The 22,520-nt window shown below is 47.6% G+C and overlaps 1 protein-coding gene across 1 annotated transcript in view; it reads left to right on the top strand.

The window, feature by feature from the left end:
- The window catches only part of col12a1b (collagen, type XII, alpha 1b), a 48,605-nt gene extending 28,159 nt beyond the window's left edge, over positions 1-20,446 (top strand). The window contains exons 39-64 of the mRNA XM_062468112.1: positions 110-226; positions 1,218-1,370; positions 1,491-1,565; positions 2,302-2,441; positions 2,625-2,748; positions 2,863-3,006; positions 3,154-3,318; positions 3,486-3,524; positions 3,632-3,770; positions 5,106-5,248; positions 5,861-5,970; positions 9,826-9,984; positions 10,328-10,405; positions 11,968-12,054; positions 12,409-12,462; positions 12,902-12,997; positions 13,592-13,645; positions 14,851-14,904; positions 14,996-15,049; positions 15,207-15,278; positions 15,389-15,424; positions 15,575-15,641; positions 15,806-15,991; positions 16,392-16,460; positions 17,914-18,084; positions 19,475-20,446. Of these exons, the coding sequence (XP_062324096.1) occupies positions 110-226; positions 1,218-1,370; positions 1,491-1,565; positions 2,302-2,441; positions 2,625-2,748; positions 2,863-3,006; positions 3,154-3,318; positions 3,486-3,524; positions 3,632-3,770; positions 5,106-5,248; positions 5,861-5,970; positions 9,826-9,984; positions 10,328-10,405; positions 11,968-12,054; positions 12,409-12,462; positions 12,902-12,997; positions 13,592-13,645; positions 14,851-14,904; positions 14,996-15,049; positions 15,207-15,278; positions 15,389-15,424; positions 15,575-15,641; positions 15,806-15,991; positions 16,392-16,460; positions 17,914-18,084; positions 19,475-19,596 (2,708 nt within the window). The 3' untranslated portion in view covers positions 19,597-20,446. The remainder of the gene's footprint in view (positions 1-109; positions 227-1,217; positions 1,371-1,490; positions 1,566-2,301; positions 2,442-2,624; positions 2,749-2,862; positions 3,007-3,153; positions 3,319-3,485; positions 3,525-3,631; positions 3,771-5,105; positions 5,249-5,860; positions 5,971-9,825; positions 9,985-10,327; positions 10,406-11,967; positions 12,055-12,408; positions 12,463-12,901; positions 12,998-13,591; positions 13,646-14,850; positions 14,905-14,995; positions 15,050-15,206; positions 15,279-15,388; positions 15,425-15,574; positions 15,642-15,805; positions 15,992-16,391; positions 16,461-17,913; positions 18,085-19,474) is intronic.
- Positions 20,447-22,520: the final 2,074 nt, after the last annotated feature.

The following is a 22,520-nucleotide window of genomic DNA, read 5'->3' as shown; positions in this document are numbered from 1 at the left end:
CGAACGAGCGGAAGCGCGTCTCCTCTGTCTCGCGCGCCGTGTCCACTCCAGTCTGACGCGGCCTCTCTCCGCGGCCTCTCGCCCTCCCCCCCCCCCCTTGCCCCCGCAGTCTACCTCAACGTGACCAACCTCGAGACGTACGACGTGGGCTTCGACAAGTTCTGCATCAAGTGGAATCCCCACCGGGCTGCTACGTCCTACAGGATCAAGCTCAACCCTCTGCTCGGTGAGTCCCCGTCTCCCACCTTCGAGTCCGTTCCACTGAGGGTCTCTCCGTCTTGACGAACCACAGTGGCTACCTGTGCAGGATCCAGCTACTGGCCCCTCTACTTCTTCTGGCACGTTCCTGTCAGAGACGATCCGCTGCGCTGTTTATCCCAAACCCTTCCCCTCCCCGTGTTTACACTTCGAAGCAGGATGCGTGAGCTGGATGTTGTTGAAAGCGTTCGACCACCAAGCTTTTAATTGTGTCTCTGTCTGAAAAGATTACATCCTCCTAACTACCGCGAGGCTTTGAATCCATCTGTTTCATATTGGCACACTGGCTCTGGGGAGCCCGTGAAAAAACAGGAGGCATTATCAGAGTATTTAAATACTGTCTGTGCTTGTCATTATTACTCATCCGGGCGGTGACAGGTTGCCAAGTGAAGTAGGCTCTTGCTTGTGTGAGAAGACAGCTGCTGTGGAAAAACTATCCCAGTAGATAAATAATCACAGGGGTTTGGGAGGACTGTAGGCAAACCTTTTCAAGAGCAGACAGCGCTTTGAAGTCAACAAATAAGTAAAATGTTTGTTCTCCAAGAGGAATTCAAACTGTGGTTTGCTGTCCTCACCAACATTCCTCAGGAATTAGAATGCTAACAAAGCTAAGTCAAATGATATACAGGCCAACTCAGAAGAAGAAGATGGAGAGATGAGTCAACCATATAAGGCCACAGTCGTGGTTGTTGTGGTAAGCCTGACAAGAAGAGCCACATTTGGAAAATCTCAACAGTTTCCCCAAACATTTCAAATTCAGTTACGTGCACAGCAAGATATTCTGCACGTCCTGGATCTCTTTTTCCAGGAGTCTCTTAGCTAGAAGTCTGTAAGTGTCCAGCTGCATGGCGTTACGATGGTGAAAGACTGACGAATCTCCGGAGCAGCAGACATGTTTACATTCTGCCCCGAGCTCTCAGCTCACGCGTGATCTTCCCCAATTCTGTGTCCTTGTCTAGCCTCCAGCAAGGGCCAGCAGGAGATCACCATCACCGCAGCCCAGAGCCACTACTGCTTCGAGGGCCTCTCGCCCGACGCCCTCTACAGCGCCGCCGTCTTCGTCCAGACTCCCAACCTGGAGGGCCCCGGGGTCAGCATCAAGGAGAGAACACGTGAGTGTGCTTTTGGATCAAGGCATGGCAAAGAGCTGCTGCGAATTTTAAGGGTTAGGGTTAAGGTGCACGGATGTACTCAAGGGTGACTTTTTCCGGTCTCTCTTCTTCCCCCCTCAGTGGTCCAGCCTACCCCGTCCCCAACTACCCCACCAACTCCTCCTCCTCCTCCCACCATCCCCCCAGGATGGGCTGGTAAGGACCAACGTCACCAGTACTGTCTCCAACACGCCGGTCGAAACCAGAGCACATTGACTGTTGGAGCTGTGCACTTTTTGACCCTTGATTATCCTTGATTATTTTTCTGACCCTAATTGTGTGTCGCTAAATGCTAAATGCCCTCTAACACCTTTTAGCAGACCGAGTTTCACAGCTGCAATCTGACATGTAAATGGGTCTTAATTTACGAAGTCCGGCACCATAATCCAAAAGAGTTCCAATAAACTACACATTTGGCTAAAAGTCTGAAAAGGTTCAGTTCAGTGGGAGCACTTTTTATGCAATACTGACATAGGTGTTAAGAAAGGAAACGTAACTGTCTGTCTGCTAAACTTGTTTATGGACCTCGAACAAAGAGGAAAGAATGGAGGAGAGAGCTCAAAGCGTGCGGCGAGCACATAAGGCAGACATTATCCATCATTTTACCAACTTCTTTTTGTACTACAGAAAGTCATTAAAGGCAGTTCTTTTCCAGTCCTTCTGGTGACCAAATGTTCCTCGTTTTCTTAGTATTTCTACCAAAAAAGTGTGATCAATTAAACCCGATAATTGCTATGTATAGCTCAATGATGTCATCTGGCAGACCTTTTTATTTGCGAGGATGCCAACCCTAATTACGAAGAGCCATTCAGTGTGTTGGTCTCGGTGTTGGGGCTCCGGTTTGGGGGGGGGGGGGTGCACAGCGGTTCACTGGTATGTTTTCCTGCTTCAGTGTGCAAAGGTGCCAAGGCAGACGTGGTGTTCGTCATCGACGGCTCGTGGAGCATCGGTGACGAGAGCTTCAGCAAGGTGGTGCAGTTCGTCTTCAGCATGATTGGAGCTTTCGATGTCATCGGGCCCTCAGGAATGCAGGTCCGTGGTCCGGGAAAATAGTGGTTAAAGAAAACGACTTCAGAATCATTCAAAGGGGCTATAAGTTGTCGTTGACTTGGAGGGTTGTTCGTTTTAGTCCTAGATCTGCCTCGACAGAGGTGGTGCACTGTTAAATCACACCATAACTCCTTGTAATGCTGGTGTCCTTGACTTTGGAAACAGGTGTCATTTGTGCAGTACAGTGATGACTCTCAGACAGAGTTCAGGCTGAACTCCTACCAGGACAAGGGCAACGCCCTCGCTGCGCTGCAGCTCATTCGCTACAAAGGAGGAAACACCAAAACAGGTGAGCCAATCGAAACTCTGAATTCAGCTCTCGCACTGAATGATTGCGTCTCGAAATTCACCTGTCGCGCATCCAGTGCCGTCGCTTGACCGGGTTTTCGTTGTCGTCAATCAGGTGTCGCCCTGAAGCACGTCCATGAGAGGGTGTTCGCCCCGAACAACGGCATGAGAAGGAACGTTCCCAAGGTGGTCGTCGCCATCACGGACGGCCGCTCCCAAGACGAGGTGAAGAAGAACGCCGCCAAGCTGCAGCACGCCGGTAAGCCCAACCCCGCCGACCTGTCCGTCAAACGCTCCGTTCCTCCCGTCTCTCTGCAGGAGATGACATCGTTCGGCTAATGGGATGTGCATCCGAGCAGCTGTCACTGACGCGTCCGTTCCGCGGGCCGTGTGTTCTTCCCCCCAGGGTACAGCGTGTTTGTGGTCGGAGTGGCTGATGTGGATTACGCCGAACTGCAGAACATTGGCAGCAAGCCAAGTGACAGACACATCTTCGTGGTGGACGACTTTGACGCCTTCGCCACCATCCAGGACAACCTGGTGACTTTCATCTGCGAAACCGCGACATCGAGTATGTGCATTTTTGACGCGCTCTCGCTCTCTCACCAAGAGACATATCTCTTTAGAACTCTAAAAGCGTCTTTTTTGATGATTTGTTTTACTGAAACATATGTCTTCATAACCTTTAAGACTTTGTTTTGTTGTATTTTCTAACATCTGTTATTTGTTGTTCCGTAGCTTGTCCATTGATTTACCTGAATGGATTCACATCGCCAGGTAAGAACTCTTGCCAGATTCAACCGTGGGACCAGCCGCAGTGCATACTGTCTGTCAACGTTGGAAGCATCAGGTGTCTGACCCTGTTTTTGATCATGTGCGCGCAGGCTTCAGAATGCTGGAGGCGTTTAACCTGACAGAGAAGACCTATGGCTCTATCCAGGGAGTGTCCATGGAGCCTGGCTCTTTCAACAGCTACACGGCCTACAGACTCCACAAGAACGCTTTCCTCAACCAGCCCACGACGTAAGTCTAAACCCCAAAGCTAAAAGATGGGTCAGTGTGTCCACCTTCATTCTCAATGAGATGTTCCAATTGCTTTAGGAGACATCCTTTTTCAATGTTTTCAAACCGAGTCAAGCACAGGGGACTGTGCAATCTGGCGGTCAACCGATAATCAGCACAGAGCTCCGGTCAATGGTTTTAGTCTGTGACACGGCAGCATCTGTTGTATTTGAAATGGTGGCGCTATGCCGTGTGCTTTTGCCTTGGGCCCCGGTCCATCTTTTCATGTTAAAGGCCTGATTAACCAGAACAATATCTTCGCTTACATTTTCTTTTTAATTTAATCAGCAGTCTGGAACCCTGAGGATTGAAATCACCTCAGCCAAAAGGCTTTCCCAACCGCTGTCACAAACTATGGGATCAACCTCTAATGAATGAAACTGATATAATTTATGAAATGGAATATAAGTGTGCGCGGCTCTGACCAAGCTAGTTTAGCTAGCCAGAGCTGCTTTTTCTCTTCTTCTTTTTTAGAGTAATAAATTGTCTGCTTGCTAATACTTACAAGATGACGTTCATTTTCATATGTGAAAAGCCTGTCTCTGCTTTGCTGTTGGGTGGTAATAGAGTGAAGGTCTGTGTTTAATTGCAGAATAAGAGCTGTCTAAACCTACTGTAAATTCATGCTTAATGACAGTCGTTAAAATATCCTCAGGCAACTGTGCTGAACGACATCAATTGCCAGCCCAACTTAGACAAGCATGATTAGTTTATTTCTGTATATTTACTTTTAAATCGGGTTACTGTCTGAAATGTTCATGGTTTTACAAGGATATACCCCCAACATGAAACCATGGCAGCTGGGGTTCACATGTCTCGTGAAAAAATGACTGAAAATGGTCTCGGTTTCTCGATATGACTGCAGCATTTTTACTGCTCTGGTGCCTGGGTGCCACAGGGCTGAGCAGGTGTGTGTTGCGGCCAAGCGCTCATTAGAGCCCCTGTTGTTCAGAAGGTCAGCGATGTCAGGTGCATAGAAGTTGGGGATTGACTCAATCCTAAACGCACTCCCGAAAGAGTCCCTGTGGGGTAGTTGACACAGTGCATAAAGGCAGAGCTTTAACATGGGGAGCCGTGGAGCAGTTAACAAGAAAGGTCTTGCTCTGCTATGTTTCGCAAAGAGACGCTCTCCCCTTCAAAGTAGGTCAATGGATTTACGATGTCCTGTCGTGAGTTACGTTTTGGGCGAGGAACCGGCAGATCGAGACAGGGCGCAGGCCTCGCGGAGGCGTCGTTCCACCCGACTTATTCTGTGTGTGTGTGGGGGGGGGGGGGTTGGTTGTGCCGTCGGAACAGGGAGATCCACCCAGACGGACTACCTCACTCCTACACCATCATCATGATGTTCCGCCTGCTGCCGGACACGCCCACCGAGGCCTTCGACATCTGGCAGGTGTCGAGCAAGGACCATAAACCCGAGACCGGTGTCACCATCAATCGTGAGGCATACTCCTCTGTTTATGTGTGTGTGTGAGTCCATGTGTTGCTAAAAATGTCATTTTAATCGGTAGACACTGTATGCGGGGGGGGGGGGGGGGGGGGCTGGAAGCTCGGGGGGGGGGGGGAGCGGGGTTAGAAGTCATGTCAAGCAGCTGTGCCCCTATTGTGCAGACATAATTTCAAGTGAATAGCCCCCTAACAGGATCCAGAGCCCTGGAGGGTCTGCTTTGGCCTTCATCAGTGTAACCACAGTCCCTCCTCCAGCCCCGGCATCCTGCCTTCAACTAGCTTCAGCTGGGGGCCTCACAACGCCTCGTTGCCCTGCCTGTGTTTTGTGGAGCAGCTTTCACAAAGCATAACTACTTGGGCCCCCTCCATGTGCACCACCCCCCCCCCCCCCCCTCCACACACACACACACACACACACACACACCACCACCACACACACACAAACAAACAGACACACAAACAGACACGAACAGCGAAAACGCAAGTCCTGTTTCTACTTTAGATCTCGCACGACAGCAAGTATTTATGCAATGTGGGAGAGAAGTGTCTGGCCCCGCCACTCTCAATCTCTCTCCCTCTTTGTGTCTTTCCTCACTTCCCAGCTGGAAGCCAAACAGTATCGTTCTATAACAAGGACACGCGTGGTGAGATCCAGAGGGTCACGTTCGACAGCGACCCTGTGAAGAGGATCTTCCATGGAAGCTTCCACAAGGTAAATACGGCCCTAAACGGAGGGACGGTGGCATGGATGGATCGCAGAATGTTCTGGAAGGGCTTGGCAGGTGGAGGTGTGGCACATCCATCACATCTGGCTCCAATGTTCTCGCTGCATGTCCCGAGGATATATAGATCCCATGGAGAATGCCTGGCATTCCAAATGTGTTGTACATTACAGAAGGTGCGCTTTGCGACGCCGCTTCGGACATGTGCTCTGCAGAGAGTTCTGTTGGCACATGCAACAGATGGTCTCTGACTGCTGTAAAAGACTGTGTTACAGTACTGTAACGCTGGGCTCCAGTAAGTGGGGATCGGGGTTATTGGTAAGAGAGAGAGAAGGAACATTTGGTCTTTTGTGCAAATCAAGACCTATCATCACTGCCAATAAGGGAGTGTTAGAAGTTGTGGTCCATGGTTGGATGCACAAGGTTCAAGTCTGATGGGAGGTTCAGTTCCCTCATCTAGGATTCTAGATAAGCTGCTTCAGCAAGTAAGACAAAGTGGAGGAGTGCAAACGTAATGGGCGAAGGCTAGCGCTCTAGTACACCAGTATGGTACTCTTTCACAAGAATATATAAGTTATTTTGGGGGAGGCCAATAAATATGTACTGCTGTCGCTCGTTGGAGCGCTTGTCTGGAAATATTGGGTCACTCCTCAAGCTGTTAAAGAATGACATCAGACAGGAGCTGGATGCCAACCTCAGGGAGGTGTCCCTCCCTTCAACTGTTTTTATTTCCCCCCCCCCCTATCTCTCTACCTTGTTATGCAAGGGAGTCAGGTGGCTGAGCGGTGAGGGAATCGGGCTAGTAATCCGAAGGTTGCCAGTTCGATTCCCGGCCGTGTCAAATGACGTTGTGTCCTTGGGCAAGGCACTTCACCCTACTTGCCTCGGGGGAATGTCCCTGTACTTACTGTAAGTCGCTCTGGATAAGAGCGTCTGCTAAATGACTAAATGTAAATGTAAATGTTATCTCTCTTTCAACCCATCTCCCTATCTCTTCCTGTCTCTCTCTCTCTCTCTCTCTCTCTCTCTCTCTATCTCTCCCATAAACGCCCTCCTTCTCCTTCATCCCTCTCTCTCTCTCTCTCTCTCTTCCTCTCTTTCTCTCTCTCTCTTCCTCTCTCTCTCCCTCCCTCCCATAAACGCCCTCCTTCTCCTTCATCCCTCTCATGGCTCTATTCCCTCCTTTCCTCCCACCCTTCCGCCTCTTTCTCCTCCTCCCCTCCATTCCTCCCCTTGGCTTCGCTGCACTTTTGCTGTCTGGATCAGAGCCTTGTCCCTCCTCTGTAGCCTCTGGTAGCTGACCGCAGGGGAATTCACTCTGTTGCCTTAGTAGCAGTGAATCTGTTTTGCGGTTTACCTCCCAGCATGGTTGGATGTACCGATATGGACCTGGGTGAGATTTTGAGTTCACGCCAGATCAAATGGATTTTAGCTACAGACCATAACTCCTGGCAGTGCCTCTGTGTCATATCACCTCTCCCCAATGGTTCTCGACAGGCGGCATGATCTTTACCATCGCTGAATGGGGGATAGAACGTCGGTCACGCATCTCACTGTGACACACACTAATGGAACACGATGGAGTCCCCCCCCCCGCACACGCCTTGTAAACTAGCCATTTTTACAAAAAGCGTCAAGGTTGACAGTTCTAGTGCTGTTCTGGCAGAGGGTTTCCTCTGTGAGTTACAGAACCAACTCCCTTCTACCAGTATCGAACACAAAGCCAAGTGTTCTTCGGCCAAAACTCTCACTCTCCATTTTGATTGGTGTGGCCGTTTATTGTTTTAGCCACCCCTGGAAGCACAATGAAAGTGCTATGTGGTGAGCGCTATCAACTTAGCAACATCCAGTCTAGCCACCTTTGTTCCTGTCCAACCAAGCCAACTCAGCTTTTACCGGATCCCCGTAGCAGAGCAGCCAAAGTCCATCTGATGAGTTCTGCAGCAGGATCTCAAAAGAATGTGGAGACTCCCGTGAGTATAGATTGAGATGAGTAGAAACCCATCCAATCAGTCGGTGAGGGATCCGCCAGATGTGTCCGTCAAGTCCTGTCCTATATTATTCCCCTAATTCTGAGAATAGCAAAGACTGAGTTATGTTCTTGATGCGTCTCAGGAACCTTTTATCATTGATTCTTTTACCCATTCTGGGAAACATCGGATTCCCCCATACAGTAGTATATTCAAGGTAGATAGCACAGAAGTCTAAGTCGAATAAAATGTTAAACTTTTGAATTGAATTAAAACATTCAGACTCAGTCAGGGGAGGAGGGGAGAGGAGAGGTGGTGGGTAGTGACTGTCGTTATGGTGTAAAGAGTTGAGGAGTCTTCTAAGTGACCTCTCATGGAGGGAAAACCCCACGTTATATGTGTGTGGATAATTACTTTTATCAATTAAATGTCCCTGGAGTGGCTGCAGTCTTCACCCTTACTGTTGTAGACAACACATCCATGGCATTGTTCGTTACTATCATCTCGACCTATCGTTAGCCATGTTCCAACGGAATATTCTATCAGGAAACTGGGATTGGCTACATTTGCTTGGTTTATCACGGTCAGTTGGTCAGACACTGTCTCACTGTCTCAGAGGTCTAAAAGAGGAAAACGGTCACATTTAGTCATTTCCATCCAGCAGAACGACTCTTACAAGTCTTCTGTGTTTGCTTCAGGAAAGTGCATGTTTAGCTTATTTACCAAAAACATCTCCTCATCGGCGGGCTCCTGCCTGCTCTTTCCACAAATTGCTGAGAAGGCTTCACTGTTGGTCGGCTGTCGCCGGGTCCAGAGCGAGGAGTTTGTTCTTCTCAGCCCCGTGGTCGGCCGCCTTCCCATTTTCTGGGACGCTGACCGCAGTGTTCTTTGCGGTCAGGGTTAGGGTTGGTTTCCTAGAGTCTGGGCATGACATTGTACAGTAAAATGTTCCTTCTGAGAGCGAACGTGATCCCTGTGGTTCAAACGGAACGGCGCGACCGCTGCCCCTCGTCGCGAGGGAGCATGCCTGAGGGCACGACGTCATCGTCTCATCTTTTTGCGGCGAGCGAGAGCGTCTGATTGATGACGGGCAATCGCGCAAGCCTCGACGGGCTACACGCAGCCGACACGGCCGTGTCACCGATCGGTGGGAAGACTCATCCTCCTGTAGCGGCACGCTCTCTCTCTCTCTTTCTCTCTCTCTCACTCTCTCTCTCTCACTCTCTATCTCTCTCTCTCTCGCCCGTCACCGCAAGACGAGGTAACAGATGAAGGGTAGCGTTGCGAAAACCAGCGGCCTAACCCCCCAACCGATCCAGACTTTTCCTACCGTTTATCATCCACCACCAGATCCATCTAAGCAGCGTGGACGATGTGACATGCCATGAATCATATGTAATTATCAGCTAACTGCGCTATAATGAGGTTTGTAGAGGATGAAGAGCTGTGTGTTTTGGAGCCAAACTGCAGCTGATCCACATGGCCGAGCTTGCCGTTTCTTTTCTCTCTCTCTCTCTCTCTCTCTCTCTCTCTCTCTCTCTCTCTCTCTCTCTCTCTCTCTCTCTCTCTCTCTCTCTCTCTCTCTCTCTCTCTCTCTCTCTCTCTCTCTCAATTTTTAGAGCCGCTTCCTTCCTTCCGTGCGTCTACTTTCCTCCAATGTGCGCGCTCCTGACTATCGCCTGCGTTCCATCTGAGCTGGCGGGAGCAACCACTCAGAGGATATACTGTACTGTAGCCTATCTATTTCCACGCCAAAGTTGGATTGAGAGAAGAATTTAATTAATAGCAGAGCGTCAGGATGCAAAGCAGACAGAAGACTTAGCCCCAGTCGAGAGTCCGACTCATTAATCAGTCTTTATCCTCCTCTTCTCTCAGGTCCACATCCTGGTCTCCCCCACCAGCGTCAAGCTCAACCTCGACTGTCAAGAGGTGGCCACCAAAGAGATTAAGGAAGCCGGAAACACGTCTGCTGATGGTTATCAAGTTCTGGGCAAAATGTCCAAGTCCATTGGGTCCAAAGGCGAATCTGCAACTGTAAGTCAAAACCTGGGACTGGAAAAGCCTCATGCTGTTTATGTCCTGGACATGAAATGGTATTTCTGTGAAGAGAGCGTGTGCATTCTGTGTGTCTGGAGGACGGGAAGCAGGAACGTCTAGGAGTCGCTCTGACGCCTGCACTCCTCATTGGAGCGTGTTTATTGGAGCGCAATTATTCTTATCTGATGCCTCGTGGTTAGTCTGCCCTGCCTTGTCTTTTGAATGTGTTTGTGTTTTGGGGATGGGTGGGGGGGGGGGGGGGTGAGGAGGATGTATCATTGACACATGTCCTCTGTAACCCTGTTTCCTTTTTTTTTTTTCTCTTCTTCTCTCTCCACAGTTCCAGCTCCAGATGTTCGATATTGTCTGCACTTTGGGCTGGACTAGCAGAGACAGATGTTGTGATCTCCCCTCCATGGTAAGAGGGGAACGTCGCCGGGCCGTCCTGCAGGGGTGGGGCTTAGCACGTTAACCGTCCACCCGACAGGGTCGGCGCAAGGAGGGCATGAGGATGTCCGCTCATTTGTATCCAACAACCTCCTGGCATCCGCTGGACCCAGCCTGTCAGTGAGGGGCCTGTGTGGGCCTGGCCTGGCATGCCGGATAAATCCGTGCAGTTTGTCTCATCTCTTGACAAAGCTGTAAACAAATTCATATCCATCCCACATCTTTGCTTGAGGACATGCTCACATCATCCAGACACATGAAGAACAATGGAAAAAAAAAAAAAATGTTTTGCCCTGTCCTTGACGCCAGTGGTCCTGTGATTGGTAACATGTATCACAGCTGCAGTAAAAAAAAACTCTACTTCTCCCACTACAAATCCCACTTTTCCAATAGTTACATTCTGTGTGGACCGAGAGCTCAGCATATTTCACTCAAGCTCTGTCAAAGTGATTGGAGAGCAACATTTCATACAACATGCTCTGAATACCCCTATGCAGATGTCCTCCGATATGTCAGGCAAAGCAGAATAAAAAAGCTAGATGTGCATTTTTGGCATTTAGGGAAGGGTAAAGTCAATGGGGCTATATATTTGACAGGAAATCTTTGAGACACCTGTTTCTTGACAGTATTTGACAGCACTTGGAATGGTCCAAGTGAATGTTTTCGGGACACATTAAGTTATAGACCTGGTTGGATGTAATTATAGACTCTTGACAGTTCAAGGACAATCATTGTGTTTATATCGCCCAGCTGCATGTTCGAACAGCGCCTGGAGACTTGTGCCGCTGATTTGCAGTCAGGAGCCAGGGGAAAGTGTTCTGGGAAAAACCAAGGCCAACCAGAAATACCAATAGGTTTCAAGTTCAAGTCTTCATTGTCAGATGCACAGACCAACACAGGGTTCACTATATAAATCCAAAACAAACAATGTAATTCTGTCAGGACATCTTCACCAACAACTTAATGACACCGTTCATCGTTTTTTTTGTTTGTTAGTTTTTTACTGTACAAGTGTAGCCTCGGGCGCTTTCAACACTGAGCTTTGCACTGTTTTTCACAATCTGGTGTTTCGTGGCTATGTCCCCCCGGATGTGTTTAAGAGAACGCTCGGGACAGGATCGCTGGTGTTGACCACCCAAAGGCTTTCAACGTGCTTCAACTCTTGTGGGTTTTTCCATCGCAACTCCAGCCTCTGAGTTACTGCATGCAAGGACAGCTGTCTAGATTGAGCTGTTCTATTGTCTTTTCGGTCTTTTTTTGCCATTCCTAATGAGTGAGCATTACACAGTAGTACACTGTTGTTTTGTCTGTTTGAGCTGTACTTGTGGACCATCGTAATGCTAGACTGTTTTACTGTAGCCCAACCTCCTGTGTGTGTCTGTTGCAAGGGTTACTTGTCACCCTTGAAAGGATTCTGAAATGTAAGGAGGACTTCTGGCTGAGTCCCAAATCTTCACTGTTATCTCAGCTCACCACTGCTCTGTGTGTGTGTGTGTGTGTGTGTGTGTGTGTGTGTGTGTCCACGCTCCACAGAGAGATGAGGCCAAGTGCCCCTCCCTCCCCAATTCCTGCACCTGCACCGTAGACAGCGCAGGACCCCCGGGCCCCATGGGACCAGTGGTAAGGGCCGCAACACACTCCTTCCAAACCCCCCAGTCGGTCATCCATTCTGACAGCCGATGGATGTTATTGTTCTGGATGCTCATCTCTGTCCGTCTGTCCTTTCTGCCTCTCTATTTCTCTCTCTTTCTCACTCTCTCGTTCTCTCCCTTCTTTGTTTCTTTGGGTCTTTCCATTCAACCTCTCTTTATTTGATCTCCCTTGTCGTTCTCCTCTCTCTTTCTCCGTCTCTCTCTTTCTCTGTCTCCCCTCTCTCTCTCTGTTTCCCCTCACTCTCTCTCTTTCCCTCTCTCGCACATACACACACACTTAATTAAGTTAATTTATGTCAAATGCTCTTCGTTCCCTCAATAGGGCTCACCCGGTAGCAAAGGTCCTCGGGGTGAAAGAGGAGATTCTGGCGCTGTGGTGAGTCCCTCGCTAACCTCCTCTCTCCAATCCCCCCTCTGCATGTTTACCTTTTAAAGTAAGGAAATATGAGTCGAGTCGTAAAAACGATCGTCGACGTTGAATGTGACGCTTGACACCGAATGGGGAATGTGGATATTGTCTCCAGTAAAAGCTATCTTCCCTTGATGAAAACCAAGATCTGTTTACAGTCTAAGTAGCTTTGAAGGGAAGAAGCCCATCTGAATTCACTTACCGAGAGAGTGTTAGTCTCCTTCTTGATATTGAACGAGGTTCGACAGTGCAGATGCATTCCACAGGCTCTGGTGTCTGTTTCGAGAGATTTCAACCGGTAGCGGTTCTGAGGCACCGCCGTATTCGAGAGATAACAATATTGACTTCTTTCCAGGTCTAATTGATGTGTATGGCTTATCTCTGGTCTCTCTTCGTTGTCTGGTAGGGTCCAATGGGGCCGCGTGGGGATGTGGGACAACCAGGACCTCTGGGTCTGCCGGGCCCTCAAGGGCCAAGCGGCATGTCTATTCCTGGAGAAATTGTGAGTCTCATACACACACATATTTACAACAACAACAACAACAACAATAAAAAACGTCCTCGCATACACACATACACACTGCCGTGCACCAGCCACGGGCACCTCTGTGCTACTTTTCAGCGGTCGCACGCAAATCCCACCATGCCTCAACGCAGCAAATAGGGGCCGCAGCGGCCATTTCTCGTGTCGGGAATTTACAAGGCCTGTGGAGTCATTGTGGCGGAGGCCTTGTTGAGCCTGCGTTCCATCACGTCTGGAGATAAACTAGAAAAGCTACGGCTTTTCAAAAACCACCTCATCTCAATACTTCAGCATAAATCCTCGCAGGGATTTCCACCATCGCGTGCACTCAACTGAAGTTGAGAAACTCAAACTGAATTCACAACACAGAGCACTACCATTCGAGATCCACGTATCACATTGCAAAGTCACTGTTTGTCTTGGACCGACACAGTGACATATTGGCTGAACATTTTATCAGGTTGACGCCGCGAGATTGATGAGATTTAAATGTGCAAAAAAATACGAAAGTTTTGGGTCTCCTCTGATTGTGTTTTCCTCCTTTCCCCCCTCCATCTTCTCTCTCCGTCTCAGGGTCGACCCGGGCCGAAGGGAGAGGCTGGTGACTCAGGCCTACCTGGGCAAAAAGTGAGTGTTTCTTTGGCCGGGAGCCCCGGCTTGTGGTTTTTGAACAGGAAACTAGGGGAATAATTCACAGCGTTGGGTTATGCTACTGCTCTGGCCTCCCTCCATGTAGCGAGGCCACAGACGACATATATCACCCTGAGGAGGACTTTTGAAGAAACCGTTACCAGTACCCGGTTGAGTTTTGTTTCGAGTTGCAGGTCGAATCGCTCTTGGAGTTAAGAGGGATTCGGGGGGATAAGAGGGATGTACTGAAGTAATTGCTGGGAGTTATTGTCTCAGCTGATAAACTGGTGAAAAATAGATAGGAATGTTTTATATTGTTTTAAGCCTCTTAACTTTCTCCTACCATGTCTTTATGATTGATGGCGTGGCTGAACCGGTCGCTGTGGTGGGTGATTCAAACCGCTCTCGCACCGAATGACAACCGTCCCATTGACAACAGTGTGCACAATGGTTTCCAGGCAATCGCTGTTTACTTTGAACTCCAAAGCATTGCACTTGCATATGTCCCCAATCAGGAACTTCTGTACTTGAGAGATCACCAGAGATGGTCTCCATTAAATCTGTTTATAGACACAGACGCTGACTAATGCAGAGCCCTGTGAAGCCCCCCTCCAGACTCATTGAAGGGCATATGTTTACTTCACCAGCCTTTATGGTCTGAGATGAAAAAACGAGCTATAGGCTTTGCTGAGGGCCGTGCTCTCTGAACCCAATTTAGAGGTCTTAGTTCATGTTTCTGAGTTGATGCCCCTCAACATCATGAATAAGTAAGAGTAAGATCTTGGGAGTATCGATTCCAATTTACCAGCCTTGGCTTACCCATCTCCAAGGGAATTGTGGGTAGCTTGCAGGTGACCATGTTGGAGCAGATGCTATAGCAACATGCATTTAATGACTTGCAGAATACGCAGCCCTGGTTTATAATAGCCAATAAAACGGATCTGGAATATATTATGTTCCCTGTAAATCTTATGCCAAAGCATCAAAGGCGAGAGAGGATTGATAATAAAAAAGTGAGCAGGCTTTCGGAGCAAATGAGAAGTAAAGGGAGATTTACAGTTTGACACGCGGAAAACTGCTAGTGAAACAAACTGGTTTTAGTTCGTTGGTCAAAGGTAGTTGACCTTGGTTAATGTGGCTAGTGAGGGGGAAAAAAGATTTCCCAGCACTGAATTGGCATTTTTTTTTCTTATGTTTCCCAGGGTCCACCTGGGCCTGCTGGTGCGATAGGCCCAATTGGACCAGCTGGACCAAGGGTGAGTAAAACATACTTTGTTGTAATGATCATGAGCTCTACACTTTTACAAGCTCCGTATTGTGCTAAACTCCCTGGAACTATTCATACAGGGACCCCAAGGAAAGGAGGGATCCACAGGACCCAGAGGCCAAACAGGACCGATGGTACGTCAAAACCCACAATCCCCTTTCTTTGGCGTGAGGTCTTTCCTTAATCAATGTGAACCGCCATAATGCACATCAGATGCCAAGCCTATCTAACACAGGGAATACATGACAAGAAGCCATTGTTAAGCGGCCTGGTGTGTTTGCTGTTATCCAGGGACCTCCCGGATCTCCTGGAAACACTGGGACTGCAGGCCAACCCGGACAACCTGGGGACGCTGGACCCTCCGTGAGTCGTCACCCGCTGGTCCCGTCACATGCAATCACCCAGCACACTCAGCCAATGTTCAAGCTGTCCAATTGTAACGTTTTTTTGGTTCGCCTTTTCTGTTGTGACAGGGGGGCGTAGGTGCAAAGGGAGACAAAGGAGAGAGAGTAAGTGCATTCGTCTTTTGTTTCAAGAGCTAAAACCTCAACATACAGAGTTTACTGTACTGGGAATCCATCATTATGAAGTTACGATGTTCCTTTACGTAACTTTCATCAACTGGATATTCATCACCACGACCACCTCTTTCTTTCCAGGGCGACTTTGCTCCTCAGAACATGATGCGGTCCATCGCCAGACAAGTCTGCGAGCAGCTAGTGAATGGTTCGCGCCTCCTTTGTTTTTTTGTTTTTTTTCTCCTTTTCATGCACTGCAGGCAGAAGTAGTTCTGGCAATCGCTTGGAAAACCAGACTCCTAACAGAGCTCGCTCAGTCTTTCCAGAACAATCTTCTCTTTTCTCAATTGTAATTTCCTCCTTGTGTTGCAGGGCAAATGAGTCGAGTCAATCAAATGCTGAACCAGATTCCCAACGGTTACAGCAGCAGAAACAACCCAGGTCCCCCTGGACCCCCTGGCCCCTCCGGCGGTCAGGGGCCCCGTGGAGAACCAGGACAAACGGGCCGGAATGGCTTCCCTGGAAGTCCCGGTCAACCTGGCCTAATGGGAGAGAGAGGTACTGTATGCTAGCCGAACAACCACAATTGTTCTTATCGGAAGTATGTTGTAGGAGAACATTGCAGGTCTCACCCATTTGTTGATCAGTGGGGCATAGCTAGAAGTGTCATGGTTCTTTCCGTGAAATTGGACATGAGTTTTTGTCTGAAAATGTCAATAGAAGTGCTCCATGAAGTTTTCCAGCTTCTCATCTCCTCTCTCTCTCTCCTCCTTGTCTGTGTGGTTCTACACCTCTTGGTGTTTTTTCCGTATGTCTCCCATTATTTTCTGTGGCTCTGGGAGGCTTGCATTTTTTTTCTTTCAAGCTGCCAGCAAAGGTTTATTTTGTGGCACAAGAGGCATTCGTAGAGTTTCTTCATCCTTTCCAGGCCTGTACATTATTATGCGTTTCCTCGCAGGCTCCGCAGGAGAAAAGGGTGACCGAGGAACCCCGGGAGCCGGACAGCGAGGACAGAGAGGACCACCTGGTACGTTTGACGCAAACGTTGCATTCCGAAAAAACTCTGCTCTTTCTCCTTTGGTATCGTACCCGCGATCCAGATAAGGGTTGTGGGTCTCCACATTATTTGACCCAGGCTCTATCAGAATTGATCTCTCTACTCATCCCTGTTTGAGACCTCCGCTGCCGGCGCAGTAGGCTAGACCCAGCTCATCTCTGACGCGGAGCCCGAGGCTGTGTTCAGGCAGCTGTGCTTAATAAATTACCACCGGCTCTCCCTTCTACAGTCCCCCGTGTTAAACACCCGGCCTTTCCAGGGGATTTATGTTGCTTTTGTGTTTTAGGTGCTCACACACACACATACACGCACACACACACACATACACAGATGTTGAAACCAAATTTATATCCCCACCGGACTGAACATCAATTGCTGAACATCAATGCGCTGTTGTAAGCCACTTCTGAACTCCATGGCCTCCGGTCAGCAACGGTTGAGGAGGGAAGCTAAGCGGAGCGGACGCTGATGTAGAGCTCCCAGAGAAGCAGAGAGGGTTAGGGTTATCACAGATTTCATGTACTAATCGGATACACGGATATTGCCTGGAGATTCCGATGGAACCGCAACCGTACTTGTTACAACCGACAAATGCATTTGAAACTCGAGTTAGACGGAGCTGGGATGAGAGACAGGATAGGAAGTAACCCTAACAGACGGGTTCTCTTTCTGCAAAACACTTGAGTGTCCTGAGTGCTTTTGTCAAAATGGTGCTCTTCGCTAAATGGAGTTGTGAAACAGGACTGACAGGAAGCCCAGTGGCATGAACTCCTCTATTGCAGCCAGGATACTTGTTCAGTTCATCCAAACACTAACGTCAGTCAGGGACTATCGAGCAGCTTAGCTGACTCAGCAGTCCAGCTGGTCCGTAAGACCTACAGCAACACAGTCACGTGACCCAGCTGAAGCCAGAGTCTTCCATGAGCGCCCCCTGGTTCAAACAAGAGAAGCAGACGGTGAAACACATGGCCCGCCCTTATCCAGAGACCTGAAAAGGTCAAAACCGAGGAGGGGGTGGCTAGAGATGGCGAGTCATTGTTGAGGGGATAATCTGCCTGGTGTGCTCGGGTCTTCCTCCTCTGGACGTCTTTGGCTTGGTTCGCAACACATGGTCCAAGGGCTTAGTGGAGGACATACGACACGGCGAGGGAACGTTTCCAAGCTGGCTTTATGAACGTCTAGACACAACGGGGAAAGGGGAAAAAGGATCAACAAACTCTAGGAGTTTTTCCCTCTTTATTTTTTATTTTTTAAATTGAATGTTTTCTCACCGTGGCAGAAAACCAGTCACCAGTTCCCACACTTACAGTTCCTGTTGGGATCCTATGGAGGGGGGATGACATTTGTGATGACTAAGATGACAATGTTTATGACGGCGGTGACAATAATCGTCCAACTGTGGTTTGTTTATTTCCTCCCCCAGGCCCACAAGGCGAGTCTCGGACAGGACCTCCGGGCCCCGCAGGTCCCTCTGGGGCCCGAGGGCCTCCTGGCCGCCAGGGCTTCGCTGGGATTAGGGGGCCCCCTGGCCCCTCTGGTTACTGTGATTCCTCTCAGTGTGTCGGCATCCCTTACAACGGACAAGGATACAGAGGTATGTAGGCAGACAGGTGGCATGACTGCATGACACTTAAGCATGAAAGAAAACCAAAACAGCCGAAAAAGCATGCCATCGGTAGTCTGGAAAACAACGTATGAGATAACATCGTTTGATAACCAGCTATTAGGTAACATAGTTTGATAACCAGCTATTAGGTAACATAGTTTGATAACCAGCTGTTACGTAACATACTTTGACGTGTGACAGCGAATTGATCAACAATTTCAAAATATCATTTTGTTGGGGGGGGGGGGGGGGGAAGGATGCTTGAGTGGAAAACTAACATCCTGTTTGACCTGTTTCAGGTTCACCGTAGTAAACTTTCTAAATGGCCTGTGATGCTTTCACTTTGAATTCCTGAGACAAGTTCCTGTTACTGAGAGGCTTGCTCACACGCTCTAAAGCTGTTTGAGGATAACCACCACGGAAATGATTAACAAACTATGTTGAAACAAACTCCATCAGAGGACTGGTACTAACACCAACTTAGAGCATCTAGAACACACAAGCAACGGTGATGGCAGCAAAAGTAGTGGCCTGTTTGCATCTTGACGCCAAAGAACCAACAAAAGACCTTCTATGGGGGTGGAGGAGCATGTAAAAAACAAACACAAACAACCAATACTAACAAGGTGGAACAAAACAACAACAGCGACAGCACCGGCAACTTTCTTTCCATAGTTGACTTAGTTTCCTCTGAGGTGTTTTTACCTGTAAATAAACTAATGGTGCCTTGTAAATGATATTTGAGTCACATCCACTAAATTTAGTTTAACACCTGTAGTACGCTTGTGCCTTGTAACCTACTGCTTGCTGAATGCCAACACGAATGCCTCTTTTCCTTCTGAGTGGAACCATACCAACCATACCAAGTGTGACCATACCTTGTTTCCCCCAAAAGGGTTAGACCACAGACCACTCAGGGCCATTTAGAACCACATGTTTTCCCTTGTTTCCTTGTCCCTTGTTGTTTTTACACAGTAGAAGAACCAGAAGGTTGGCTTTCTTTTTGTCTCAGTTCTCGTGTTATGCTATAGCAGTAGTAGTAGTCATCTCCCAATACCAGCTGCACCTCTGTATGTTGAGAGGATGAACACCACTGTCCTAGGCTGGTGGTTGCATTTATGTGTGCATTTCTTCAATAGTTGAATGGGTTGCCACCTCACAATAATGTCACCAGTGTTTTTCACATAGTAATACATGCATCAAACAGAGATGGAAAATGCACTGAACTGTTTACAAACCCTTTCTATCAGTGTCATCTGTTTTATCATTACCATTCAGCCATATTTTTCAAGTTTGATAGGTTGTAATTACAAAGGTCATCTTGTGCATGGTGAAACATACATTCATGTTCAATTGGCCAACAACTATTTCCAACCAGACCCATACCCATCTGAACCCGAAACCCACGTAGTCCCAATCCAAGAGGAAGAGGAGTTCTCACAAAATGAGCGTCGAAAGAGGTCACTATCAAGAAAGGAGTCCAAACGGATAGCATCATAAGAAAGGATGTTCTTTCTTTTTTTTCTTGATTTGTTTGTTGTTGCTGTGTTCACATATGCATACAATTAAGGGCCGTGCACATTCTCACACTTAAAAGGGGTTTGATACCTCTTCTTTATTAGGAAGTACCTTAGAGCATATGCGAGTTCATTCTTTTGTGGCGGGAGAGGGACCAAACAAAAAGCTTAGACTAGTCCACAGGAATCTGTGATCTTGCTTTCTTTCTTCCTATTGTGCCTTTTGCTTGTAACATATCAGCGTTAACTGTTCATCCACTCCCAGTGTCAGACAATGCACTCTTCCTGACTAATTCCAACTCTTTGTAAGCATTGGAGAAAAGAAAAGGTTTGTTTAATTCATAGTATTGGGATATCCAACGTGAAACCAATGTGTTATCAATCCCATTTCATCCAGTATGTCTGATTATAACTACAAGTCTTTTTATAATTTTTTTCATCGTTTTGCCTTCATTCTAACTTAAATAATGGCCTATTGTTCAGCGTCTACCAAGATGTTTCCAATTGAGTACTGCAGTTAAACATGGCTTCCATTTTTTATCTCTAGACAAAATATTTATCAGTTTCCTATATCAAGTCACAGCTGATTTTACCAAAGGTGGAATTGCATGTCTGTGGTGTATATTTAGTAAATGTTTTAATCAGAATATAGTTGTTGGCATTGTTGTTTTATCAATATCTAATGCAGTTTGAATTTGTATGCAAAACTATGGATATGGTATTGCTACGTCATGTTTTAACTGCAGATCGTGAATTCCACAGCCTTATTTTCTTATTTATTTCTGAAACAAAAGAGGCATTTTTCAATAAAACTACTGAAAATTTGAACCTGGTGCCTTGGCTTGATTCCATCATTTTGACTTGTGTTGTATTTTTGTTGTAATACAACACCCAGATCTTAGTTTTTGGGGGAAATGGACTTAACAGATGATAATATATTTGCTCTTGGACTAGACACATGCTGGGGAGGACTGGGAGTAGATAAGAACGTCTGGAAAGACACTTCACTTGTCAACAGTTGAGACGTATGCTGAAAAAAATAAAAATAAATAAAGAATGCTACCTAGTACTCACTTTTACAAGGCTCTTAACATCGTGGACAATGGAGAACCCAGCGAACCCATTTCTGCACAGCTTTTTTCCCTTCAGATAGTTTCCTCCTGAATCATTCCCCTGAGCCAGACATAAAAAGCTTAATTGCTAAGTACACAAGTCAGACTCACAAATCTGTATAAGACCAATCATCGGGTCACAATTTATTTAGTACTAATGGAAACACCTCATCATCACACGGGTTAGTCCGACTGCCTTAGTGATGAGTTCATTTCTGCTGAGTATGAATCATGTCAGCTACTTGTTGCTACTACGAACTGAAACATGAAGGTGCCTATTTGAAAATGTTAATGCAGTGTGCCTCACAAAGACATTGAGAGCATTCTTTTCCGATTAAACCATGCCCGGGAAATAATGAATTACCATGTTTGTTTTGCAGTTTAAAAACACAGACAGTGCAAGCACACTGCCAGTAAAAACACAATGCCCATGGATGCCTATAAGGATTTCTCCTGTTCCAACACTGTATCTACATTATGTACAGCTCTGGTATTTTTCAGCGGCACCATTCTGGAGATAAATTGGAAAAAGATAACCCAGGGGTTGGAACAATCCTTCTCTTTTGGGTGTACAACTCTTATCGATACCTTGCCTTTGAACTCCCACTGTAATCTGGAGCTCTCAAGGAGAGCTAACCAGATTAAGTTACTCTCTCTTTGATGGTGGCCAAATTCAAAACACCCTGGTTGAAATATTTCATATGTCCGTTTTTTCTCTCTCCTTGTTCTTCTTTTAGATGATGGAAGACCATTGGGCCTGAAACCAATATTGTGTGCACTTCTCTTGACCCCTCGTCAATAAAGGGCTGATCAAAGGGATGTCACATCCCTTTTCAGACCACTATCCTTTCACCATAAGCCTATCAATGTGCTGTGTGTCAGACATAATAGAAAGGAAAGGATATTTAATATTGGCACACATGATGAATTCCAAGTCTAATATCTTGGAGTCAGTCTCTCGGAGTCAAATACAGGTGGTACACTCAAAGGGTCGGGTGGTTCCTACAGTTTGTCACAACGTGTTGAAAGCCTGTCAAAGTTCTGTGTGTGGGACTTGACAGACAACAAGGATGCCTTTAGTACAATATTGCCACAGAAAAAGTCCAATATGTCTGAGTCAGTCTCTAGCATCCAGCCAGCGGGTGGTTCACTCGCAGAGTCAGAGGCTATTTGCCCCGTCTGGTCCAGAAAGGGGCGGAGCTACATGTGGTGTAGCCGCTGACAGAGGGATGAGCCTCCATACATTTGCGAACGGTTTCCGTCTGCGGGACTGTGAGGCAGGGGTCCGCAACTGCAGCTCGCCTGGCTCCGCCACCTCTTCCATCTGCGGAACATAATCAAACACTTTATTGTGAAGCCTCGTTTGTCAGGGAGAAAGGCTTTGATTAATGGGCCTTGGCTCCTCCACCACTGCAAAACACACACGGGACTACTTAGTATTGATGAACACCTTCATATCACACACGGCAGTGCTCATTATGGAGCGCCTCGCTCTCTTCAGTTGGCATGCGAGTGACTAATGTTTCATTCATGCAATTACAGCCTCTTGCTTTTGAGAAAACTTTAATGTTTCGAGGCAAGCTATGGAGAGCCACAGGAGAGCAGCTTTCAACACAGTATAGACTCGTGTTTATAAGTTGCTGTGAAGCGCAATAAAAGCTCATCCTCTGTCTTGAGGTTTTTTGAGGCACTTAGCAGAACTCTAAACTCAAGATTCTCCGTGACCAGAGGTGACCTCATGGAAAGAGGGAGGCAGGCAGAGTCTGGCTGAGGGGCTCGTCTGGACAACCTGAGG

This window comes from Osmerus eperlanus, chromosome 8 (genome assembly GCF_963692335.1).
Source record: "Osmerus eperlanus chromosome 8, fOsmEpe2.1, whole genome shotgun sequence".
Classification (NCBI taxonomy): domain Eukaryota; kingdom Metazoa; phylum Chordata; class Actinopteri; order Osmeriformes; family Osmeridae; genus Osmerus; species Osmerus eperlanus.
The sequence above is the reverse complement of the archived record's forward strand: the minus strand, read 5'-3'. Positions and strand labels throughout refer to the sequence as shown.